The following is a 20,326-nucleotide window of genomic DNA, read 5'->3' as shown; positions in this document are numbered from 1 at the left end:
GACAGACAAAAGTAAAACATCTCATTAAGCCTGGGGCGCTACCAGCAAGGTCAGAAAAACGATGATGTTCCTCGTACGGCTTGGAACGCGCCTAAAATGCCGACCAAACCACCCTCTTCAGTCGCTTGCCATTATTTTGCCGTTTGATCCCAACTCTTGCCCCTGCGGCCTAGGAATGTCTGTTGTTCCTTGCTAATGAAAACAAACCGATGTCTAGCCCTTGTTGATTTATCCTGTGTCACACGGATGTGTATATGGATGAAAGCGTATTGAAACTCGAGGGTTAAAACTTACGTAACTTCGCGATAACTGAGGTGAAGGTTTTTCGGCTAAAACTTGTTTTTCTGTGTATTTTTAGATTAAAAAAATATTTTTTCAGATTAAAAAACATTGTTGTCGCATAATTCGTCGAACTTACGTTTGTTATCAAAATGCCTTATTAATATGGAATTTGTGAAGCCTTCAGGGTATTCCGGCGACCTAAATGGGTATTATTTGTACATGGGTACCTTTTTTGGCGTTAGGGTGTACAGAAGTTTGCTCTTTGCTGAAAAAATAAGTCTGTAGTGGCGATTGCCAGCAAATTTTCTTCATATTTACTGAGCACTTTAAACTTTTGTCCATCCTTAAGTTTGTCAGACCTACTTTAGAGCATAGCCCCATACAACCAGTTCAAACTACTTACCATATTTTCAAGTGCTCAAACAAGCCCCTTAAAGGCATAGACAAACACGAGTTTGGTCCGAATATAGGATCTCCCAAATTTCATCCAATATTCGACGGCCAAGCGCTCCGTTCTGTCATAAGCGTTTTAATTAGACCCCGGAATTGCCTAATCGTGCCCCTATTTTGCGTCAGTCTAACTTAATAGGCACTTTATGCGTTCCAGGCGCTTGTAATTATGTCGTGTGCCCGTGATGTTTTATCATCATGCCCTTGTTGTGAACTGCACATAAATGTTAATTTGTGAATATAGGGTAAATATTCGTGGATAAAAATCGCCCTGTGGCATTTGGCTTGCACTGTGTCCAGTCTGGCTTAACGACGTTGCAACCCTTTTCCTGACTAAAGCGATTTAAATACAGTTCTCTTGGTAGGAAGCGCGTATTATGCAAGCTTGTGAATATACTGCACGGACCGTTGGGTAGTTTAACATAATCACCTATTGGTTTTCTTGGTGTGTGACTAATACTTACATGCAGTACCATGTTACTGAGCATGCGACTTTTCGATATCTGTATACGCTGGATATATCGTTACAGCATAATTGCCTACACGTTTACGTCCAAGCACAGCCAACGCATTCGCAACCGCACTGCGTGGTCGGGCGCAAGAACAGAAAGCTTCAGTGCTATGACTGTGTATTTGCAACTGACCAAACGCATGACATATATACTTATGTACTGTTGTTCAATTGGCAACCCACATACAAGCATATGTCGTATAATACAATAGTGCTACTTTGTTTCTGAAAGTTTTTATTGATATTTAACCGTTTTAAGGCATCAAAATTTGAAAAGATTAGGCCTTCAGCTACTTTTTCTGGATTACCATTAGGTTGAAAAATAAAGCTTCTTCTTTGGCACATTAATTTTACAAGCATAAAAACTGCTTTGCTTGGTTAAAAAAATATCACTGACCTTAGGCGTAATGGCTGCATTTGTTTTTTAAAACAAAAAAAAGAAACTAAACAAAATTAATGTATCAGGTAAAATGACCAAACGATATCACTTTTTGAAAAATTTGACAGATTTTTTTATTTTCACAGGTCTCCAGGCAAGATTCGTTGTCAACCACAATCCAAGACGTCCTTGGTGACGTCAGTGCTGTGGGCAACGTCATCAGGCACAACCCGAACAGCTGGTATGGGACGTCGAGGAACCCGTCGTCGACCAATCAACATTCGAGTAGCTCGTCTTCACACCGTCAGCATTCCAGCAGCGACAAGTCAAAGTCAAGGCATGAAGGTAAGGCAATGGACATTAGTGCCCTTTTCGATGGTTGGTTGCTGTTTTTACTCAGAGGTATAAGTCTCAAAATATATAAGCTATTGCTGCCAGGCATAATATCTAGCTTGAATAGCTCTTCTGGCAAGTATTATTCGGACGTTTCGACGTCATATACAGGCCGCCGTCATCAGGGTAAATAACAATGAATCCTTGATACATCCATGGTTGAAATGCAGGTCTACCATGTGCCTCGCAATCAGCATTATTTACCCTGATGAAGGCGACCTGTATAGGACGTCGAAACGTCGGAATAAAAATAAGTTTAAAAGTTGGCTTATGTGGCAATATATTTTTGTGTACGATTGTTTGGATTTATGTTTTGTCATTTTCGCACTACGGGCCGGTTGAAACCAGCTAATATTTTCCTGACCATCAGTAAAATAACGAATGTTCGATATATGCAAATTTATTCCAATTAGTCATTATGACTGAAAGGCATGTGGTTTTGCCACAATATATTGCTTCCAGCCGTTGGTGTAAGCGACTAATAAAACGGACTTTGTGTCCTACCAATACTAAGCAGTGCAAATGTGTAAACACGCATTAAGTTAAACTGATCCTAGATTGTGATTTCAGTAGCAAGATGGCCCCGAGTAACCCCGTCGCGCCGCGTGCAGACCAAACAACGTTTCATCTCGAAAACTTGTTTACCGAAATTGCCTTCACATTAAGTAGTTATCTTCAGTCGCCGCAGTTTGTACACGCCACCCTTCTAATGGGCTGGACTCAGTCGCCCAATATATTTCTCATTATAAACCTGTCTCTATTTCTTGTCGTTAGGTTCTACAAATCATAAATCGTCCAGCGGAGGTCACCAATCCCACAGCCGTTCTCACTCGTCCCTTTCAGCTTCGCAGAGGTAGGCTTGACGTTTGCTTTGAGCCTCAACTCGATAGCTGGCCTTTCGTGCACTCATCTGTGACTTTGTTGTTTTCGAAAGTGCCTGAATTGTTATGCTCTGTAACCTCGACTGGGTATAAGTTGTTATGGCTGTGTTTTCTTGTACTGCCCCGACTGGTTCGTGTAACGTAGGGTTGATGTATCTTTTTTTGGGTGTTTTACCACAGAAAATTAATCAAGATTTAAGCAAGCATTTTTGAGCTGTAATAAAGATTGAGTATATTGTATTAGGTAATAAAAAAATACAAACTCGGTTCTATGGTTTCAAAGTTGCACTTTTAAATCATCCTGTTTCAGTTGCTAGTGTATTCAAAAGTATTATTCTTTTGGCCATTAGCTACTGCCAAATGTTGTTAAAACGTGACACTTTTATGCCACACCCCCATGTACGCTAAATCATTTGTCTGCTTTGAAAACACACCCACAGCGAGATACCCATGTTCTGCAAGCAGTGTCCGTCCAAAGAAAAGCCATTTTTCGGGCACAAGAGCCGTGATAATTGAATTAACCTTTTTCAACTTCACGTGCAAGGCTAAATCCCTGTTTCCCACGCTTGTCTGGGTCCATTTTAACGCGATTTTGCCCGTTTTTTTACAGCAGAAGCGAAGGCAGGCACTCTACTGGCAGTAGTGGGCACAGCAAGGGTAGTGGAGCATACAGGGAGAACAACAGCAGCTCTCGAAATCAATTCACTGCATCACAGCAATCCGACACCACGTTGCGACCGCAAGACCAGTCGGATCAAGGCATCTTAAAAGGTGCCAGTCAGATTATAGTAAACTAGTTTTTAGTTGTGTTAAAAACTCAAGCCCAGGGCCGGAATTTCGCTAAACTGGAGGCCTGTGGCTAAGTTGGGTTTGCCGTAGGGGCCGTGTTTCAAATCTGGATTAGGGTCAGCGGTTTGGGGAAACTGGGGTAGTGAACGTTGGTATGGGGTCGCTATTGGACTAACTATAAAAACAGAATTCGAAACATATGCTTAGGTTTAGAATTTACACATATTACCGGTTTTTTACTTTTTTCAGAAAAAGGTTTTTAAATTTGCACTAAAGGGTTTTTGACTTGGAAAAATCTGTGGCTTGTATTTAATAACAAAATATTTTGTAATTAATTTTGTTTTTGTAGATTCCCACGCTGATGACGCATCTTCCGCTCTTCGTACGTCCAACATCCTTGAACAGGTAAACTGAAAAAAATGCCTTCTGAATAAATTGAGGGTAATCCACAATTAGCGCTCCACTAAATAGACAACCTAACCACTAAGGGGATCCATAAGGAAACTGTCATTCCTTTTTTACACCAAAACCTCTAGTAGACATAATACTGTTGACAAGTATAGGATTTTGGCCCAGAAATATTGAGACATTCAAGCGAAAGTGAGATATCCATGTGGTAAACAGCCATTAACCTTGGCGATCAAGTTTTTCGTAGTTGTTTACTGATCGAAGTTCAAAGCCAACTGCTGCAACGCTGCGGCATTTATCCCACCACCCGTTTCCACACAAAACAAAACCACAAACAAACAACACTGTGGCGAAAAAAAACCCATATGAACTCCTCGCATGCAATTCCGGCTTAACAAACCGCCCAGCGAATCCCACACAACATATGTGCAATTGACGATACCGCGCACCCACTTAATCAACAGCCATCCAGGCATAAGCAAGCGCTACAGCAGCATTGGTATTGCAATCCATATGCTCGTTGATGGGCTTCCGCGGCCTATGCTGCCGCACAATAGAGGGCCTTCGTCAAACCGGAATTGTTTCAGAGCTATGGCTTCCACCGTTTCAACGCTCTCTGTTGACGTTTTAACAAAAACATAAACTGATGTGGGCTGGTTTTAACGGCAAGCGTAGGACTGTTTGGGTTAAATATGTCCATGTTCAAAGGCAAAGTTATATTTAAATTGTCCAAATTGAATTTTATATGTGATTTTGCTGTTATAAATTCTTTCCTTTTAATTCTGATTGCTTTTATTTTTCCGAAGTAAAACACGACGAATCCTTTAATCATTTTTAAATATTAATAAAAAACGCAACTTATAGAAGCAATGCAGTCTGCAACCTTCAGTTTTTACCATTCACCCATATTTTTGACAAAAACATACACACAAAAACGCTAGAGTAAGATTGTATCTGGAACATTGCAGCAACTGCTATGCATTATGGTTATAAAACATGATTTTTACCCCACACATTGTATTTGTTTTTGCAGGTTGCCAATAGAGGACGATTGCAGAGTGCTGATATGCCAGGAGCTGTGGAACACATTTTCCAGGTAACAAAACTCGTAACTAAATCATAAAATTTAATTCCTCAAAATTTGGTACCTTTTAAGAGCTTTTGTAAGTAAGCAGGAAAATATGTGAAAAAACAACCAATTGAAAACTTGCGTTATAATAAAACGAAAAACAAAACGTTAAATTCTGCAAAAAAAAAGATTTTGTGGTGTTTTTTGCATTGCAAATAATTTTATCGCTCTTTAAACTGCTTTAAACTCACTTAAACTGCACTGATAAAAACATTGAGACATTTAATCTCTTTTCTCCACAGCGCGTTACAGGCAAATGATTTTCAATGCCAGTTTTTGTGCGTCGAGTTATTTAACACGCCTACGCTACGGAAATATATGAAAACTTGGCTTTGGGGCGACCGCATGTCTCTTACACAATATGTTTGTCAATTGAACGCATTACTGTATCATTCAAACCTCTTAGTACAGCCTTAAACTTACAAAAAGGGGCTTCAGTTTCGTTAGCCGTGACCACAGGAAAATTCAATAATTTCATGTTGAAGTGTAAATAACAAACGATACATTTACTGCTATAATGAACGGGTTAAAATTAATCGAATTGAGTTTAGGAAAATTTAATAATTTCATGCTAAAGTGTAAATAACAAACGATACCTTACTGCTGTAATGAAGGGGTTGAAAATTAATCAAATGTATAATAGGATAATTGAGCCTCCTAGGAATAGGTCTCTGCTAATGCCTTCTACGGGGCTTTTGGAATTAGGGGTAACGTTGCCACTTCATCAATCATAATTTCGTCACAGATCTTACTTAACAAGCCCAAAAGGGCGAATTTGGTCATGTTCATTATATGCTAAGTATAAAGCAAATCTTTATAACGGGGCTGCATCTCAGTTTTACGACTTTGCACATTTAATATTTTTTTTTAATTTCCGTCCATTTATTGGCAGCCCTTTAAACATATTAGTTGATGTAGCCCAAGTTTAGTATGACAAAAAGTCGTATATTTGTTTCAATTTTGTTTTGTTTTTTTACTGTGAATTAAACAAGGCACTAAATAACAGTTCATATATTTTTATATTCATTCATTATTTTTTGGTTGACAATTCCAAAAGCATGCCATGTAACTGTTTTAGGCGAAAAAGGCTATTTCTCTTTATTGTTTGAATGAAAAAGTATTATTCTTTAGAAACCAATGTAACACAGGAGAAACAATTTATTAAACGTGGCAATTACGCAGTTATGGACTTTTAGCTCAAAAACTCCCGTCTCGGGCATTAAAAACATTCTATCTGGCATTCAAGTAACATTAACCGAATTATAGATTGCGGTTCTACGGTGTCATATAGATTGAATACCCGTATACGTAGCTTATGCCTCGGCGTACGGCCCCCAGTAGCTTATGTGCATTATGTCGTATGCGTCATACCAGCATTCAATGTGTGCGGTCTGAGTCATGTTATTTCGATATGCCAGCATCAGCCAATTACTTGAGCCCATAGGCAGGTGTCGTCTGTCCCACAGACCTCTTGGTGGCTCCGTTTATTTGCTTACCTTACCGCTGTCTATTTGGACTGGGGTTCAAATTTAACCACACCCGGTTATAAAATCGACTTGGCGAAAATTTGACTTTGTGTTTTTACAGTACATAATTTAAAAAAATAATGGCTGTTGACAGTCTTTGATGGGTATTTGAACACTTCTTAAAGTGCACCCTAAACCTTCTAAAATCCTCAACGGAAACGGAATACTAGACAAGTTATTTCCTAAAATGGACTACTAAACCATATTCAACCAAAACGTACTACCCAAATTAAACATCCCACTTTAAGTATCACACACATTACAAAATGTCTGACCAATTTGTCTGTTCGCCTGTTCAAGGCATGCTCAGCTCTTGAACGCCATTATCGGCTCCGCAGCGCCACAAGTGATGGTTTTCACCTAACGAATAAGTTTAAGAATATCGGCCCTAAGAAGGTCAGAGCTAAAAATAGCTGCATCTAATCTGCACATCGTGGGTCGATTTTTTTCGACGCAAGCTTTATAAAAGTATTTCGCACCCGTGACTGCGCGAAAGGGGATTTTCACGCTGATTTCATGATTAAATTCACGACTGTGGTTGAGCTACATGAAGTGTAATTAGTAATTCTTGTCTTGGCGCAATTATGCTCGATCTCAAGCCTAATTTTACACAACGGTACTTTTTTAGCATAAACTCGTTAACTAAAACCACCGCTAGTTGTATTCTTTAAACCAAGAAACATAAAATATAATCGGACAACATTTAATTTTAATCAAACAATTTATTTTTATTTGTTATTTTACCTTTATTGCGGAAAATGACATTTAAAATAATGTCTCTATTTCTTGACAAATTTGTATTTTTTAAACCAAGGAACGATGTGTATTGATTTGTTATTTTACATTTAATGCGGAAAATGACATATAAGATGATATCTGTTTCTCGACGTATTTTGTATTTTTTTCACCACCGACCGTGGGGTTCGATCCATTGACCTAGCTATCACCTTAAAAGGTTTTACCTTTAAGTCATAATTTAAGCTCGTGGGCCAGACAGGCGCCTGTAGGTCAACACCCCGCCGTTGACAGATAAGGCTATAAATAATGCAAACCTTCGAGACTTGCATCTTCATTCTTAACCACTTTGGTTGACAAATGCGGTTGTGTTAGTGGCATGCTGGGATTTTACATGCATACGAATAATGTCAGTGTCTGTCTCCGTGCTGCAAAAATAGGGTCTGCAATAAGCTAAATGCCGTGGCGGGGCCCTGTGCTGCTTTTTTAGCAAGCTCGTTGCTGCATAACGTGGCATTTATAAGTTTGTACCAAAATAAGTTCGGGCAAAATTTATTAAAAACATATTATAAAAGTGCTCACTTAATTTGGTTTTTAATTTGGATTTATGGCAAAAGTTTTTTGCATTGTACTTAGTATTATTACTCAAAATATACTCTAATTTACGGGGAGATTTTTTGTCCGCACAATAAACGGTTAAAGTGAATATCCACACGTACTGGGATCGGGCCTGAAGGGTTCATGCCGACCAGGGATCACGGTATACTCATTTATAAGTCATCGTACATCAGACCCATTAAAGTCGTTGTTATGCCAAATCCAGCCGGTCTCCCAAGCATTCCCATATGGCCTGATTCGTTATTACGCCTTTAATGGGCTTGGCATACTATCACGGCACAATAAACGATGAACACTTGTAGTTTAAACTATATGCCTGATCGTTGGTTTGTTTGTGTATCGTTTATTGAATTTCGTCATTATGCGCATATTCGCTAATATAAACAAACACGATTTTCTTCCGTAGGAAATGAACCATCTAATTCACGAGCCGCTCACAGCGATTCAAACACCGAACATTGGAGCCGAGTTCAACTTCACCCGAACCGATGTGAGTTAAATTGATCAGTTTTTTTTAAATTTATCAAACGCGGATTTTAAGGTTACAGGTTTAAACCGCGTCTCTACTTTTAACCTTTTTAAACCTGTGTTTTGTGGATTGGTGGAAGTCTTTATTGATATTTACTGTATTAACTACAATCTTTATCATAATTTAACCGGTTTTAATCCTCATGTGTGCAACGGCGATTAATTCGCCCACAGAGGGTAGCTTTGGGTAAAATATGAGAAAAAATAACCCTGGGGTAAAATGCAAAAAGACAATTTTTCCGGGGTAAAATTCAGAAAAAAATACCCTGGTGTAAAATATAAGAAAATTTACCCTGGTGTAAAATATAGGAAAAAAGTTTGACCATTTTTGAGTGAAGAAAATGCAAAACACAGTAAACATTGCAGAAAACAAATAAGCATGATTTTTCAAGAGTGTGGATAATTAAGTTAAACATAGGGTAGATTTTATATTCCAGAGCAACCAATTGGTAAACGAGACAAATATAAAGTCGTTACCATCTGCTGTGCACAAACAAGTATTGATTCGTTTTTGATAAATGCAAAGAACCTTACCCCACAATGGGTGTTATATTGCATGTGAAGACCCACTAAGGCGTTGTAAACCATGCTAAAACGCGTATCATTTCCACAGATCAAGCAAAAGGACGGCGGCACGTTGGAAGATGTTCGGGCTCAGGGTAAGTAGATTATCTCGGCTGGTAACGGGATTATACTGCGCGAATATGTCTTTTTATGTCCTCGAGGCGTTTGCAATGTTGAAAAGCGAATTTTTGAAAATGACGTTTTTGGTACTTGCGCATTAAGATATGACGTAAATTGTATGCAAATATTTCTCAAATTGTGCGCCGCGGTACACTAGTGCAAGGTTTTCAACAGTAAAACATTCGTTTTCTGTTATTAATAGGCTGTTGCTGCCACGTAAAATCTATTACCCTTAATTGCTCTATATGACAACTATACAAATATTAAAAAAATCAATCACTCATATATGTCTTTGTTCACTTATGTCTAAAGTTTTCATGCAAAACTACGTTTCCTATTATATCACTCATGTAATGTCATGTGACCGCACCATGCCAACGGTTTGCACATGACATTCAGCCACATGTCACAAACACAGTCGCCCGCTTTGTAATATAAACGACCTTCTCTATGAGTCGTTCTTTACCGGTTCTGACATGTTTCCTTTGTTACAGGACACGACAATAACGCTACTCTAACCCCTGCATTGACCGCTGATGTTGGTTTAAGGTTAGTACTGTGTTGCTGTGTTTTTTGGGGGTGTGTTATAACTTGAGATAAACCCTTTTTTTGTAAGAAGATAACGGAGTATTTTTTTAAAAAACTGCGTAACTCACTTGTTAAAGAGTGTCTACGATACTTTCTTATCGCAAAATGTACTACTTAAAGAAATAATCGTATTTTTGCATTGGCCAATTGACTTTTTTGAAAGTCTGTTAATTGAAATAAATCACAGATCTAATTTTTTCCTAATTTAAAAAAAGTTTGATCAAAAAACAGCATTTTTTGTTAAATGGGGAAATCCCCTACTCACAAGTGACCTTGAGTAACCCCTTTCCCTCTTTTTAGTGACAGCGACAGCAGCGAGGAGGAGGAAGAGGAGAGTGAGAGCGAAGAGAGCGAGCCTGAGGAGCGGGAGGAGGAGACGGGAAAGTGGGATCTCGGCACTTACATGATGACTGAACCCGCAGAAGATGCCGCATCCTCCGCGGCTGATCACACCTCCTCCGAAAGAGGAAAAAAGAGCAGGTCCGCTGCAGGAGCAAGAGCGGAGCAACATGGGAGCGGACATGGTGAAGGAGCAAGTGGGAGAAATAGTACAAGGTGATTGGATGCAATTTTCACTACCTTTTTTTCTAAAAATAATGTTTTTTCAGAGTTGTCTTCGTTACACTACTGGTCGAGTTCTACAGTAACTCTAAGAAAAACGACCAAAATATTGCTATATGGAGCAAAATAAAAATGTGGTGCTTAATTGTCGAGTAGTTTCTTGAAATCTCGGTTAACACATTTCACGAGGTTACATGAAAAAATAAATTGACACTTTTAACGCCCAAAATTCCTTGAGCCTCACGCATGCCCATCTTACATACAGCGCATATAGCAAAAGCGTTATGTCATTTATTCTCAGTTCGTAACCATGTTTAATTTTCGCAGCCAAAACTCTCAGCGCAAATCTTCCAATCGCGGACGAACGAGTACTAAATCGTCATCAAACCACAGGGCTTCACCAGCCAGCGGGGATACCACGAAACCATCAAGGACTTCTACCAATACAAAAGGTACCGCTAGACGGAATTTCCAAATTTTGCCAGGGTTGCGTCATTAAATTCCGCCAAGCTGTAAGCTGATAATCTGAGTCTTACACACTATTTAGTGGTCCTGCTAGACCACAAGTAGCAGGTATTCTTCTTAAAGTTTTGGCTATTAGATGTGATAGTTTTGTTACTTGTAGACATGCCTGTTTTTGGGTCGATTGATAATAAAAGATAGACATATCTTTACATTTTTTGTTTGAAAACCATCTATTAAACAACTGTTGAAAAAACGTTTTTGTTTCCAATTGACTCTAAACAACTTCAAATAAACTTAGTAGATAGTAGGGATGCGCCGAGCCGAGCCAGAACCCGAGTACTCGGTACCGAGCATCGCTGTTTTTGATGCTCGGTGCTCGGCCGAGTAGTTGCACAAACTGACCCGAGCATTAAATTTGCATATCCATGACTTGCTAACATAAGTAACTAGTGTTCGAAAGGGTGTCTATGAACAAAAACAAATGATTTTTCAAATGTATTAGATTGTGGAAAAACGTCTACTTCTGAGGCCTGTAACAGCTTAATACACCGCTGGTGACGTAAGAGGCCTTGTAGAGCTAAAACGTAGAAAGGGGATTTTTTGGGACGTCATAATGCACCGAGCGTGCTCGGCCGAGCACCGAGCATTAACGTGAGATGCTCGGTGCTCGACCAAACAGAACACTTGCAATTTTGGCACATCCCTAGTAGATAGTTTGATTTTTTTATTCATAACTCTAAGCCAGTGTTTCTCAACCTTTTTTTCCCAGGGCGCGCCTAAAATGATAAAATTTTGCGGGTGTCTTATTTGTAGTAATATGGAAAAATCAGTCATTTTCCTTTTAGAATCATATATACATATAAATTTAATTTTTCTTTTTGGCTTACTTCCGAGGTGCACCGTTTGAAAGCAGTTGCTCTTAACACATAAATGTTCACTCGTTTTGTAGGTAAAAGTTCAGACAAGCGCACCAACCATTCCAAAAGCTCCTCACGTGGTCGTCACAGCTCAGCCTCCAGTCAAAGATCTTCATCTCCTGTCCCACGGACGTCTGTGGCTCCCCAACAGCGTCCAAGTGGGGTCCAAAGCGCCAAGCGCTCTAAGAACAGTCCCCTGTCAGCCAGGAGCCAAAATAAATCGAGTCCTATTCCAAGGAAAGATTCTCCCTTGGTTCCAAGCGCCAAAGACCATCCTGATAAGCATTTGAGCAAGGCAAAGGGTACGGAAAGTAGTAGAAAGGCTGATCGTCGTTCTGAGGGTACTTTTCCATATTCCGTGAACAATAACAGCAATAACGAGCCATCTCCTAATGTCCGTAATGTAACAGTCTCCCATACACAACCATCGGGCGAACATAGGAGGACAGGGAACAAACGACCTTCTAGAGTTCGTGTTGCGGAGAAAAAATGCTCCCGCGATCCTCCACCACACTCTGCAGCCTCATCATCCGAATCGGAGTCCTCCGATGAAGAGGAGAGGCCTGCGTCTTCGGATAGCTGTTCTTCATCCAGTTCGGATGAGGAAGAGAAGTCGGTCTTTGTGCGCTCCGTGTCCCCGCTCCCTGCTTCCAGTGGGAAGAGTTACTCCCGCGAACGTACCAATTCTTCATCTGCTAAAGCCAAGTATTCGAAACTTAATGAAAGCCAAACATCCTATGCCAGTCCTGATCTCTCACCAGTTAAGAAGCAGACTGGAGTGAGATCGGCACCGAAAAGCAAATCCCGCCGCTCTGCGCCCGAACCGATCCCGCGCGCCGAACAACTTGACACGTTGTGTGTCCCGAACAGGAACCAGGAATTTGCAAAACAGAACCTGGCTTCTAAAGATAAAACCGAACATTCCAGTCGAAAATCATACCACTTTTCCCCTTCAGAAGGGCAACAGGAGCAATCGCAAGCAAAACACAAACCTTCTAAAACATCTGCAAAATCTCCCAACTTCCAAGACTGTTTTCCGTCGCTGTGGGTTCGCCTTCGACCTGAGTCGGCCCCACAAAGAAAGCGCGACTCTCTCTCCCCACCCAGTGTTGGCGATACGCGCCTTGCAGGATCTGAAAACGAACCTCGTATTGACGCACATCCACATTTAACTGGTGTTGACGATAATACAGGCGATCGCTTTAGTCGCTTGCCCACTCTGTCGACGGGAAGTGAAACTGAACAACCTATACGAAGGGCTGAGAGCGTCCAGGTACATAGAATGTTAAAGTAAAAACTTTTGAAACAGTTTAAAACCAGTAAAAGATTTAGCATCCCGCTTTTTCTTAAATGTCATATTTTTGGCGATATTTTGAAACAGGGTTGTAGGTCAAATTGTGTATGTGTAAATCGGTAAATAACCGACTTTCTAGTTTGTTTCTGTTTTTAACAAAATTAGACAAAAAGTTTCTCCTAAAAAATATCCGAATGCTAGTCCTCATTATAACGCTGTTTAAAAGTCATCGGTAAAATAAGAAATACTTCTGTCAATTCTAACTTTTTTTCCATTTGACAGTCATTAAGTGTTGGCTTGTTGCTGATACAATTTTGTCCTTTTTGCCATCGCTCGAAGCAGTTTACATCGATCTCTTTGCATTGTTATTATTACAACTAGAAGTTCGAGCAATTCACCTTCTAATATTGTTGCGTCGCAAACTAAACGAACCTTCAATTTTGGCAGGTGGCTGTCGCTGTGAGTTCCAACGATCTTTCCCCGCTTGGTTCCGGCCTCCACAGCAAGCGAAAACACGTGCAATCTTCAGCCCATTCCGCTCACGACGGCCAATCTTCGGGATCGAGCAGTAACAAATCAAAACGGCGGAAACGTGGCACCCCATCTCCCGCAGAACTTAAGGTGATAATCCAAAGTCTTAAAGTTGCTAGTACGACTACAAACGTTTATTTCATAACCGTTACCAATGTGTATGTTTCATTTATTAATGCCATACAATAAAATTGCCGGAAGAGCACTATAAATGTGATATTATGCCTGGCAGCAATAGCTTATATTTTAATGTCGTTGTTAAAAATCCCCGTATGTGCATATTTCAGTCCTCCCATCAAACCGAAGGCGAAAGGTCACGTGATGAAAACAGCCAATGGAAAGATAGAAGAAAAACGTAGGTTTCAAATACTAAAACACCTTGGGAAATATAGAATAAGTGAAACAAAAGACACGGAAATCATCATCAAATAAATTATGACATGTTATCAAGCAACAATAGTTCGTCTGTTGTCTTCCTAAAAAATAGGTTTTCGTTTCTTTGCCTTGGTCGTTGCTTAAATTTAGTTTTTTTTCTGTAATCCGTAGATCGCCTAGCAGTCAGTATCAACAACAGAATCGTCCCTATCCTAATGCAAGTGACAAATCTTCCAGCAATAGTTCCAGCCTTTCGAGCAATCCGAACACCCAGCAACGATCCAGTATGGTAAGAAAAGTGAACATTTGTGAATTTGTGACATGTGAAAGTTGTGCTCTTAAGCGTTTGTACAATATCAAACAATTGGTTAAGACGGCGATAGCTCAAAATGCATTCTGAAAAGGCCACCGGCAATATTTATGCTATATGTTTTAAATTCTTGTTTTAAATTTCTTATTTATTCCATTAATAACTAATGCACCATTAAATCTTATATATTTTGTGATATAGTTTTTACCAATTACCTATTATATCAAGGTTAAAATCCCTCAACTTCTTAACGAAAACGATGGCCTTAAGTCCGTGTGACCGAAATCATTTCAATGCCTTACATCTGACTTTATTTACCACAGGATTCGACGTGCCAAAGCACCTCACATTCTGCCAGTGCCGGAGTTGCATCAATAGTACCTGAACCTGATTCAAGTTGGCCGGAACAAGAAAGGTAGGCGGTTTATAGCAGTTGACTGTACATACTTGTTTTGGCGTTAACGCTTTAGTATGGGACATTTATAAAAAGTGTAAGTTGAAAAAAATAAGCATACCATGGCATATTGTTTAGTTTTAGGGGTTAGTGGGGTAACTAATGGGGCTGTAGGGCCTAACACAGCAATCAAAGCATCACATAGACATGCTTTCTAAGTTTTTAAACTCAGCGGTTGGTTGCAAAATGTCTCCCATTTAAACAACGCTATGACATGGTTTAGCCTTAAATAAACAACATTTTTTCGTTTTTTTGCAGACTTCTTAAATCCGACGATTACATGCGCGAAGGCAAGAGATTAAAACACGAGGGCGACGCTTGTGCTGACACAAGAACGGGACGTACCCGGATGGGGGAGTCCCTCAGTCGCGCTCTCATCTACTTTGAGGCAGCCTTGTGTTTTGTTATGAATGGCTACATGCTAGAGATGGAGAACGGAAATGGTAAGTAGGAAAAAAAGAAATTTGTCCGAATTTATGATTAATGGACGCCAACGATATTTCGACGGTATAGTCTAATATCTGTGTTTAATTTTTCACCCTTTTTATGACATCTACATCATGATAATTGAAGTAATGCGCAGACGATATTATGCAATGACTTGTTTATTGCGTAAAATGAATCAAACTCTGCCCTAAATAATGTAATTTCATCACTCAAATTAAATTGCTAAAACTGCCTCAATTTTATTCGACAAGAAGTATTAAACATTTCAATTTTCAATCAAGAAAAATCTGACGTATTTTCTAAGTCACAATCAGTCGAATATTTTTTAACGAAATGGAAATACGTAACAAATGTTTTGCACTGCTATTATTATAAAACAAAACGCCTTTAAATTGCAGAGCGTTCCGAAACCAGTAGTGGTTCATCTCATTCCCCGACCAGCATGTATCATCAAACCATATCCCTCCTCGACTACATTAAGAAAATGAGACCTCACGATGACCAACAAGAGACCGCATTTAGGCGATTAAACTTATCATGGTGAGTTCCAACACCTCATATGTTTTCAACCAATGACATATACATAGTCAAATCTACACTGCTGGCACATTTTAATACACTGGAAAAACTGTTTAATAAACATGATAAGCTGCAGACAGTGCACACTGTTTCGACCTATAAGGTCTCGCCCGTATGAGTTAATGGTAGCACCTTGCGGCACTCCTGTTTGTTGGAAGTTGAAAAGCCATGCCTCGCCAACCTGTTTGGAGCCACAATTGCGCATTAACGACAAAACAACCTTCAAAATAAAGCGTGCATAGCAGCTAATTATGTTTATAGGGAGCTTGAGTGTATGCCCAGTTGTGCAATGTACCAATATCATTTTTGTTGCAGTTTGAGGTGTCAGGCCTTACTACATTTACGTGTGTACAAGTTGAAGAAAGACCTCGCAACAAAATATTCCGAAATCATAGCTGATCAATTCAAGGTAAGAACGATATAAGAAGAGAATTGTTTCGGCAACATATTTTCAGTGACACCAAAGTCGTCAGAATCAGTCATTTCGAGGAAATGGATTCGTTTTTGCTCATATTTGCATCATTAATTACTTTTAACGAAAAATTTCTTCGAATTTGCTTGTTGATAATAATCATGTACAATGTTAAGGTTTAGATACTTTTTTCGCACTTCAAATGTGAACACAAGCATTTAATTACAGCGTTAAAGCGTTGTGCAGGGTAAGCATTTGCCAAACGTCAAATTTTGCTTTCACAAACCTAAACAAAATAATGCACATCTCAGCACTGGCCGAAATTGCATTTTTTTCCAATTCATATTTTTTGTTACAGCAAACTCCCAACAAGGCGAGTCGTACGCCGTCCCCGTGGCATCCGTGTGGTCCTTCGTCAGCTAATGGTCAGAACGTAGTGTCCCCGGTCTCCCCCGCTGTCCCCTCCCCATATGGGGTTACCCTTCCCGGGCCTTCCCCTGTCGCCCCAACCAACAACTGTGAATATGTATCGAGTTCAACGCAGGTACGTGGAAGTTTGTGATTGGCTGAAAACTCAAGTCATTAGTTAAAACTTGTTGTTCGTGCTTTATTTTTACTTTTTCGAATTAAACCAACATTAAAAGGGATGTTTTTCAGTTTAAAAAAAATCATGTTGCTTTTTACGTCTATTTCCGCCGTTATTTTCATTAATAAAATTATAGTTGCTTTGCAAAAAAACGAAATTTGCGATAGTAACTTAAAACTCAGACATTTTATTGCCCAGACTTTTTGACAAAATCAATTGCCATCACCAATAATAAAATTTTAGGTTATATTAAAACCATGTTTTAAGTTAAAACGCTCAAGTCTGTGTCTTGTGTACCGAAGTTTCTTTAACATGCCCAAAGTCTAACCTCTTGTTTTTTTGTAGGTAAGCAGCAAAATCACTTCCCCGCCTAACCAGAGCAATGTTGTGTTTCCCCCGAAGATGTACGAAGTATTTAAACATTACCACACCATTATGAACAGTCTGATGCTAGCTCATGAGCGATGGGAGCAAGCTGAAGCCATTCAAGCCGAACACGCCGGTAAGATCATGTCTATGTGACGTAATATACTGTTACGTAAAGGAGTCATAAAATTTTAATATTTTCATAGTTTTTTCCGTGATTTAGTGTATTGGTGAATTAGGTGCATTTAATGTTGATTAATTTATGTCGTTTGTTTCTTAGATTTCTTCCGAAATGTGGACACCCTCTGCGGTCGCACCCTAGTCCTCCATAGCTCGCTAAGAGACATGGCAACATACAACAAAGTTGTTCTACACCAGCTTCGGGCGGTTTACCTGAAGTCGCCACGGGAGTAGTGACCTCCGATCCCCGCTGAACTTCACTGTTTTCCCCTACCCCTTTCCACCATAAAGTGCCATCCAACGATTGCGCAGCATTGCCGAACGCACAGTCGTTCCAGACCAAAGGTGTTTCCGCCCCAAAATGTTTCTTATTTATAGCTGCCGGGAATTCCCCGCCGAACGGAAAACGGCCACTGTGAGAGATCTTGAAACAGTATTTTGCGGTCATTTGGAGCGAAGCCTGCCTCTGCAGAAAACGTGCAACGGATAATGCACATTGCACATTTTAATCGCCCATCCTCCTCCACGCCCCTTTCGACAGCCATGGTCGCCTGTAGCTTGGTCAAAAGTTATGATGACCCTGGGTACTGGAAAACAACGATCTGTGGTCCTCCTTTAACGTGTTTTCCTCGTCTGTGCCTCGGCGCGCTTGATACAAGAGTTATTTGTAACAGAAAGTTAAGAAGACGGTGAGCTGAACGTACAACTTTTATCTGTAAATGTTCAGTTTTACTTTTCCCCCACTTTTTGTGCGATGACGTCACTATAGGTATACCTATGTCATCACCATGTTGCACACGACATTGCCAAATGTACTAGAGTTTGCGCATGCGCAGAAACGAACTGTCGCAGAATCGTTATACGTGTGTGTCGGAGGCTTTTTCACAGAGTTAACCCGTTGATTTTTGTGGTTGGATTTATTTAAGCGGGCATCGACAAAGCCCAGTTTCAGTTGTCAAATCCTTTTGTTGTCTTTTTCGCTCTTCCTTGGACCCAAGCGCTGACACTTATTTATTGCAAATCGCGTTATATTCGCATATCTTTGCGTTGCCGACCACTTAACACTTTTATCGCTTCCCTTTCTCGTTTTAAGTTTCTCCATTTAAAACGCTTTTCCTATATTCTACGATGCTCCTCGCGTCCATGGTTCGCAAATCAAGTTTCGTTGCCTCACTCATTCTGTTCGGTGCTTTCCCGGCCGGTGGTTTCCCTTGTGATGCCCACATCCGACGCTTTCTTCTTTGGCTTTCTAAGTCTTATGGGTTGAGGTATTATGCGTTCCCGTTTCTGCCCTTGCGTTGCTCGGAGCCACACCCCCGCCACGCCTACTTTATGCTTTGGTGGCGGAAAAAATTCATATGCAAATGATAATCCACACGTCGCTGCTCTTCCCTAGATTCCCGGGGATTTAGCCCCCATTCTGTACCCAAAGGGAAAGTCACCTACCCCCTAATCAATATGTAAGTGCACTTTCGTTGGCGAACTGTTTTAAAAACTCCAAGGCCCCCAACGCACTTTAAATCGTATGTTATGAACTTGGTAGTTTTTCCACATGCAAACAACGATGAACGCCCACATATGTGATGACAGTATTTATTTATTCCGCGTGCTATAGGACCACTTCTGAACGCCCGATGCCTTAAATGTCAGTTTTATGTCTCTTTGGGCATGTTTTGCCAACAATTCCATCATATATGTATATGCATCAAAACTCGTAAGTTATTGACCTGCCAATGGGTCTGTCTCATCTCGTATGCATTCGGCGTCAACTGTTTGGTCCCTAATAGGTCGTAAATTCAATTTTATGGAGATTTTATTACGTATACCTACGCTGCATTCGGAAATGTTCCCCGTTTTAGTTTTTCCAAATGTCGTCAGGCGTTTACCCTCTTTCCATTTACTGCATACAGCAAAGGCTTGAACCTGTTCAGTTTCATCTTGCGCCTGTCGTCAGCTTCAAATAGATACATCATTCGCCCAACAGTGTTTTGTCAACCCCAACTCCGGCGCGACAATTTGACGGCGCGTTGCACTACAAAACCCCGCCGAGCGAACGCTTCAAGCCCGAAGAGCCTAACGTTTCAGTCACTTCGCACTTGAACTGTTAACAACATTGCAGCTATATACACACTACTGTTTTATTTGATGTCTCTCCACCATGGCACCTGTGTTTGCAAACATTTACGCGTGTCTGTTTTTGCTTCGCTGGACTACAGAGAAAAGAACACAGTGGCTAGAATATGAGTTTAAATTTTTGCCCAGATCGTGTGTATTTTGCCGTCTCTTGGTAAGAATTCATTTTGGGGTTGTGTACTTTGCCTTTTTCTGTCATTTGCCTTATACGACAAAACATGTGCTCCCTTTTTCTTTGTTTGTGCAAAATAATCTGCTTTATTTGTTCGCCCTCCCCCTTTTCCTGTTACGTTTTGTTTGTTCTCCGTTCATGGGTTATCTATAAATGCACGTTTCATTTCCGCCCGGCGTCGAATCCAGTGCTGGAAGGCTTACATAGCAAATAAAATCTATTCCAAAAAACGAAAGTAGCCTACTGAATTTTATTGTTGGAGCCGAGAGGTACAGCTTTGCCACGCAGAACAGGTCGCTACGAAAGGATGAAAACGTTTTGAAGCTTATTAAAATCTGAGCCAAGAACATAACTGGGCCGAAAAAATATTAAAATCTGGTCAGAAAAGAAAGAAGTCAGAAAGTACAACAAGAATATAGCTGGTGTTGGTTCTTTGCTGACCTCGTGCCCAAAGTAGATTTAAAGAAAGCTTGTAATGTGACATGTAAACAGTGGTGGGTTTCAGCCGGTTCGCAACGGTTGTATAGAACCGTCTCACGAAAATTTATGAGACCAGCGAACCGGTTAGCATTACTGATTACTGTCAATGGACCTTTTGTGACAGAAACGGCTGAAAAATATGACTTTTGTGATAGAACCGGCT

The 20,326-nt window shown here is 40.2% G+C and overlaps 1 protein-coding gene across 3 annotated transcripts in view; it reads left to right on the top strand.

The window, feature by feature from the left end:
- LOC145239330 (uncharacterized) overlaps positions 1-19,918 on the top strand; it is a 37,559-nt gene extending 17,641 nt beyond the window's left edge. For 2 of the 3 annotated variants that reach the window (XM_080102637.1, XM_080102639.1), the window contains 21 exons: positions 1,769-1,967; positions 2,790-2,868; positions 3,507-3,667; positions 4,035-4,090; positions 5,127-5,189; positions 8,508-8,591; positions 9,243-9,288; positions 9,808-9,862; positions 10,202-10,456; positions 10,790-10,914; positions 11,877-13,117; positions 13,586-13,759; positions 13,957-14,024; positions 14,216-14,333; positions 14,678-14,769; positions 15,067-15,251; positions 15,654-15,795; positions 16,150-16,243; positions 16,605-16,790; positions 17,178-17,334; positions 17,479-19,918. In XM_080102637.1, the coding sequence (XP_079958763.1) occupies positions 1,769-1,967; positions 2,790-2,868; positions 3,507-3,667; positions 4,035-4,090; positions 5,127-5,189; positions 8,508-8,591; positions 9,243-9,288; positions 9,808-9,862; positions 10,202-10,456; positions 10,790-10,914; positions 11,877-13,117; positions 13,586-13,759; positions 13,957-14,024; positions 14,216-14,333; positions 14,678-14,769; positions 15,067-15,251; positions 15,654-15,795; positions 16,150-16,243; positions 16,605-16,790; positions 17,178-17,334; positions 17,479-17,612 (3,714 nt within the window). In that variant the 3' untranslated portion in view covers positions 17,613-19,918. The remainder of the gene's footprint in view (positions 1-1,768; positions 1,968-2,789; positions 2,869-3,506; positions 3,668-4,034; positions 4,091-5,126; positions 5,190-8,507; positions 8,592-9,242; positions 9,289-9,807; positions 9,863-10,201; positions 10,457-10,789; positions 10,915-11,876; positions 13,118-13,585; positions 13,760-13,956; positions 14,025-14,215; positions 14,334-14,677; positions 14,770-15,066; positions 15,252-15,653; positions 15,796-16,149; positions 16,244-16,604; positions 16,791-17,177; positions 17,335-17,478) is intronic. The other variant, XM_080102638.1, reaches the window with a different exon arrangement.
- The last annotated feature ends 408 nt before the right edge of the window (positions 19,919-20,326 follow it).

The sequence above is a fragment of the Phallusia mammillata genome, chromosome 7, assembly GCF_965637545.1.
Source record: "Phallusia mammillata chromosome 7, kaPhaMamm4.hap1.1, whole genome shotgun sequence".
Taxonomy (NCBI): domain Eukaryota; kingdom Metazoa; phylum Chordata; class Ascidiacea; order Phlebobranchia; family Ascidiidae; genus Phallusia; species Phallusia mammillata.
This window is presented reverse-complemented; position numbering and strand designations above follow the sequence as displayed.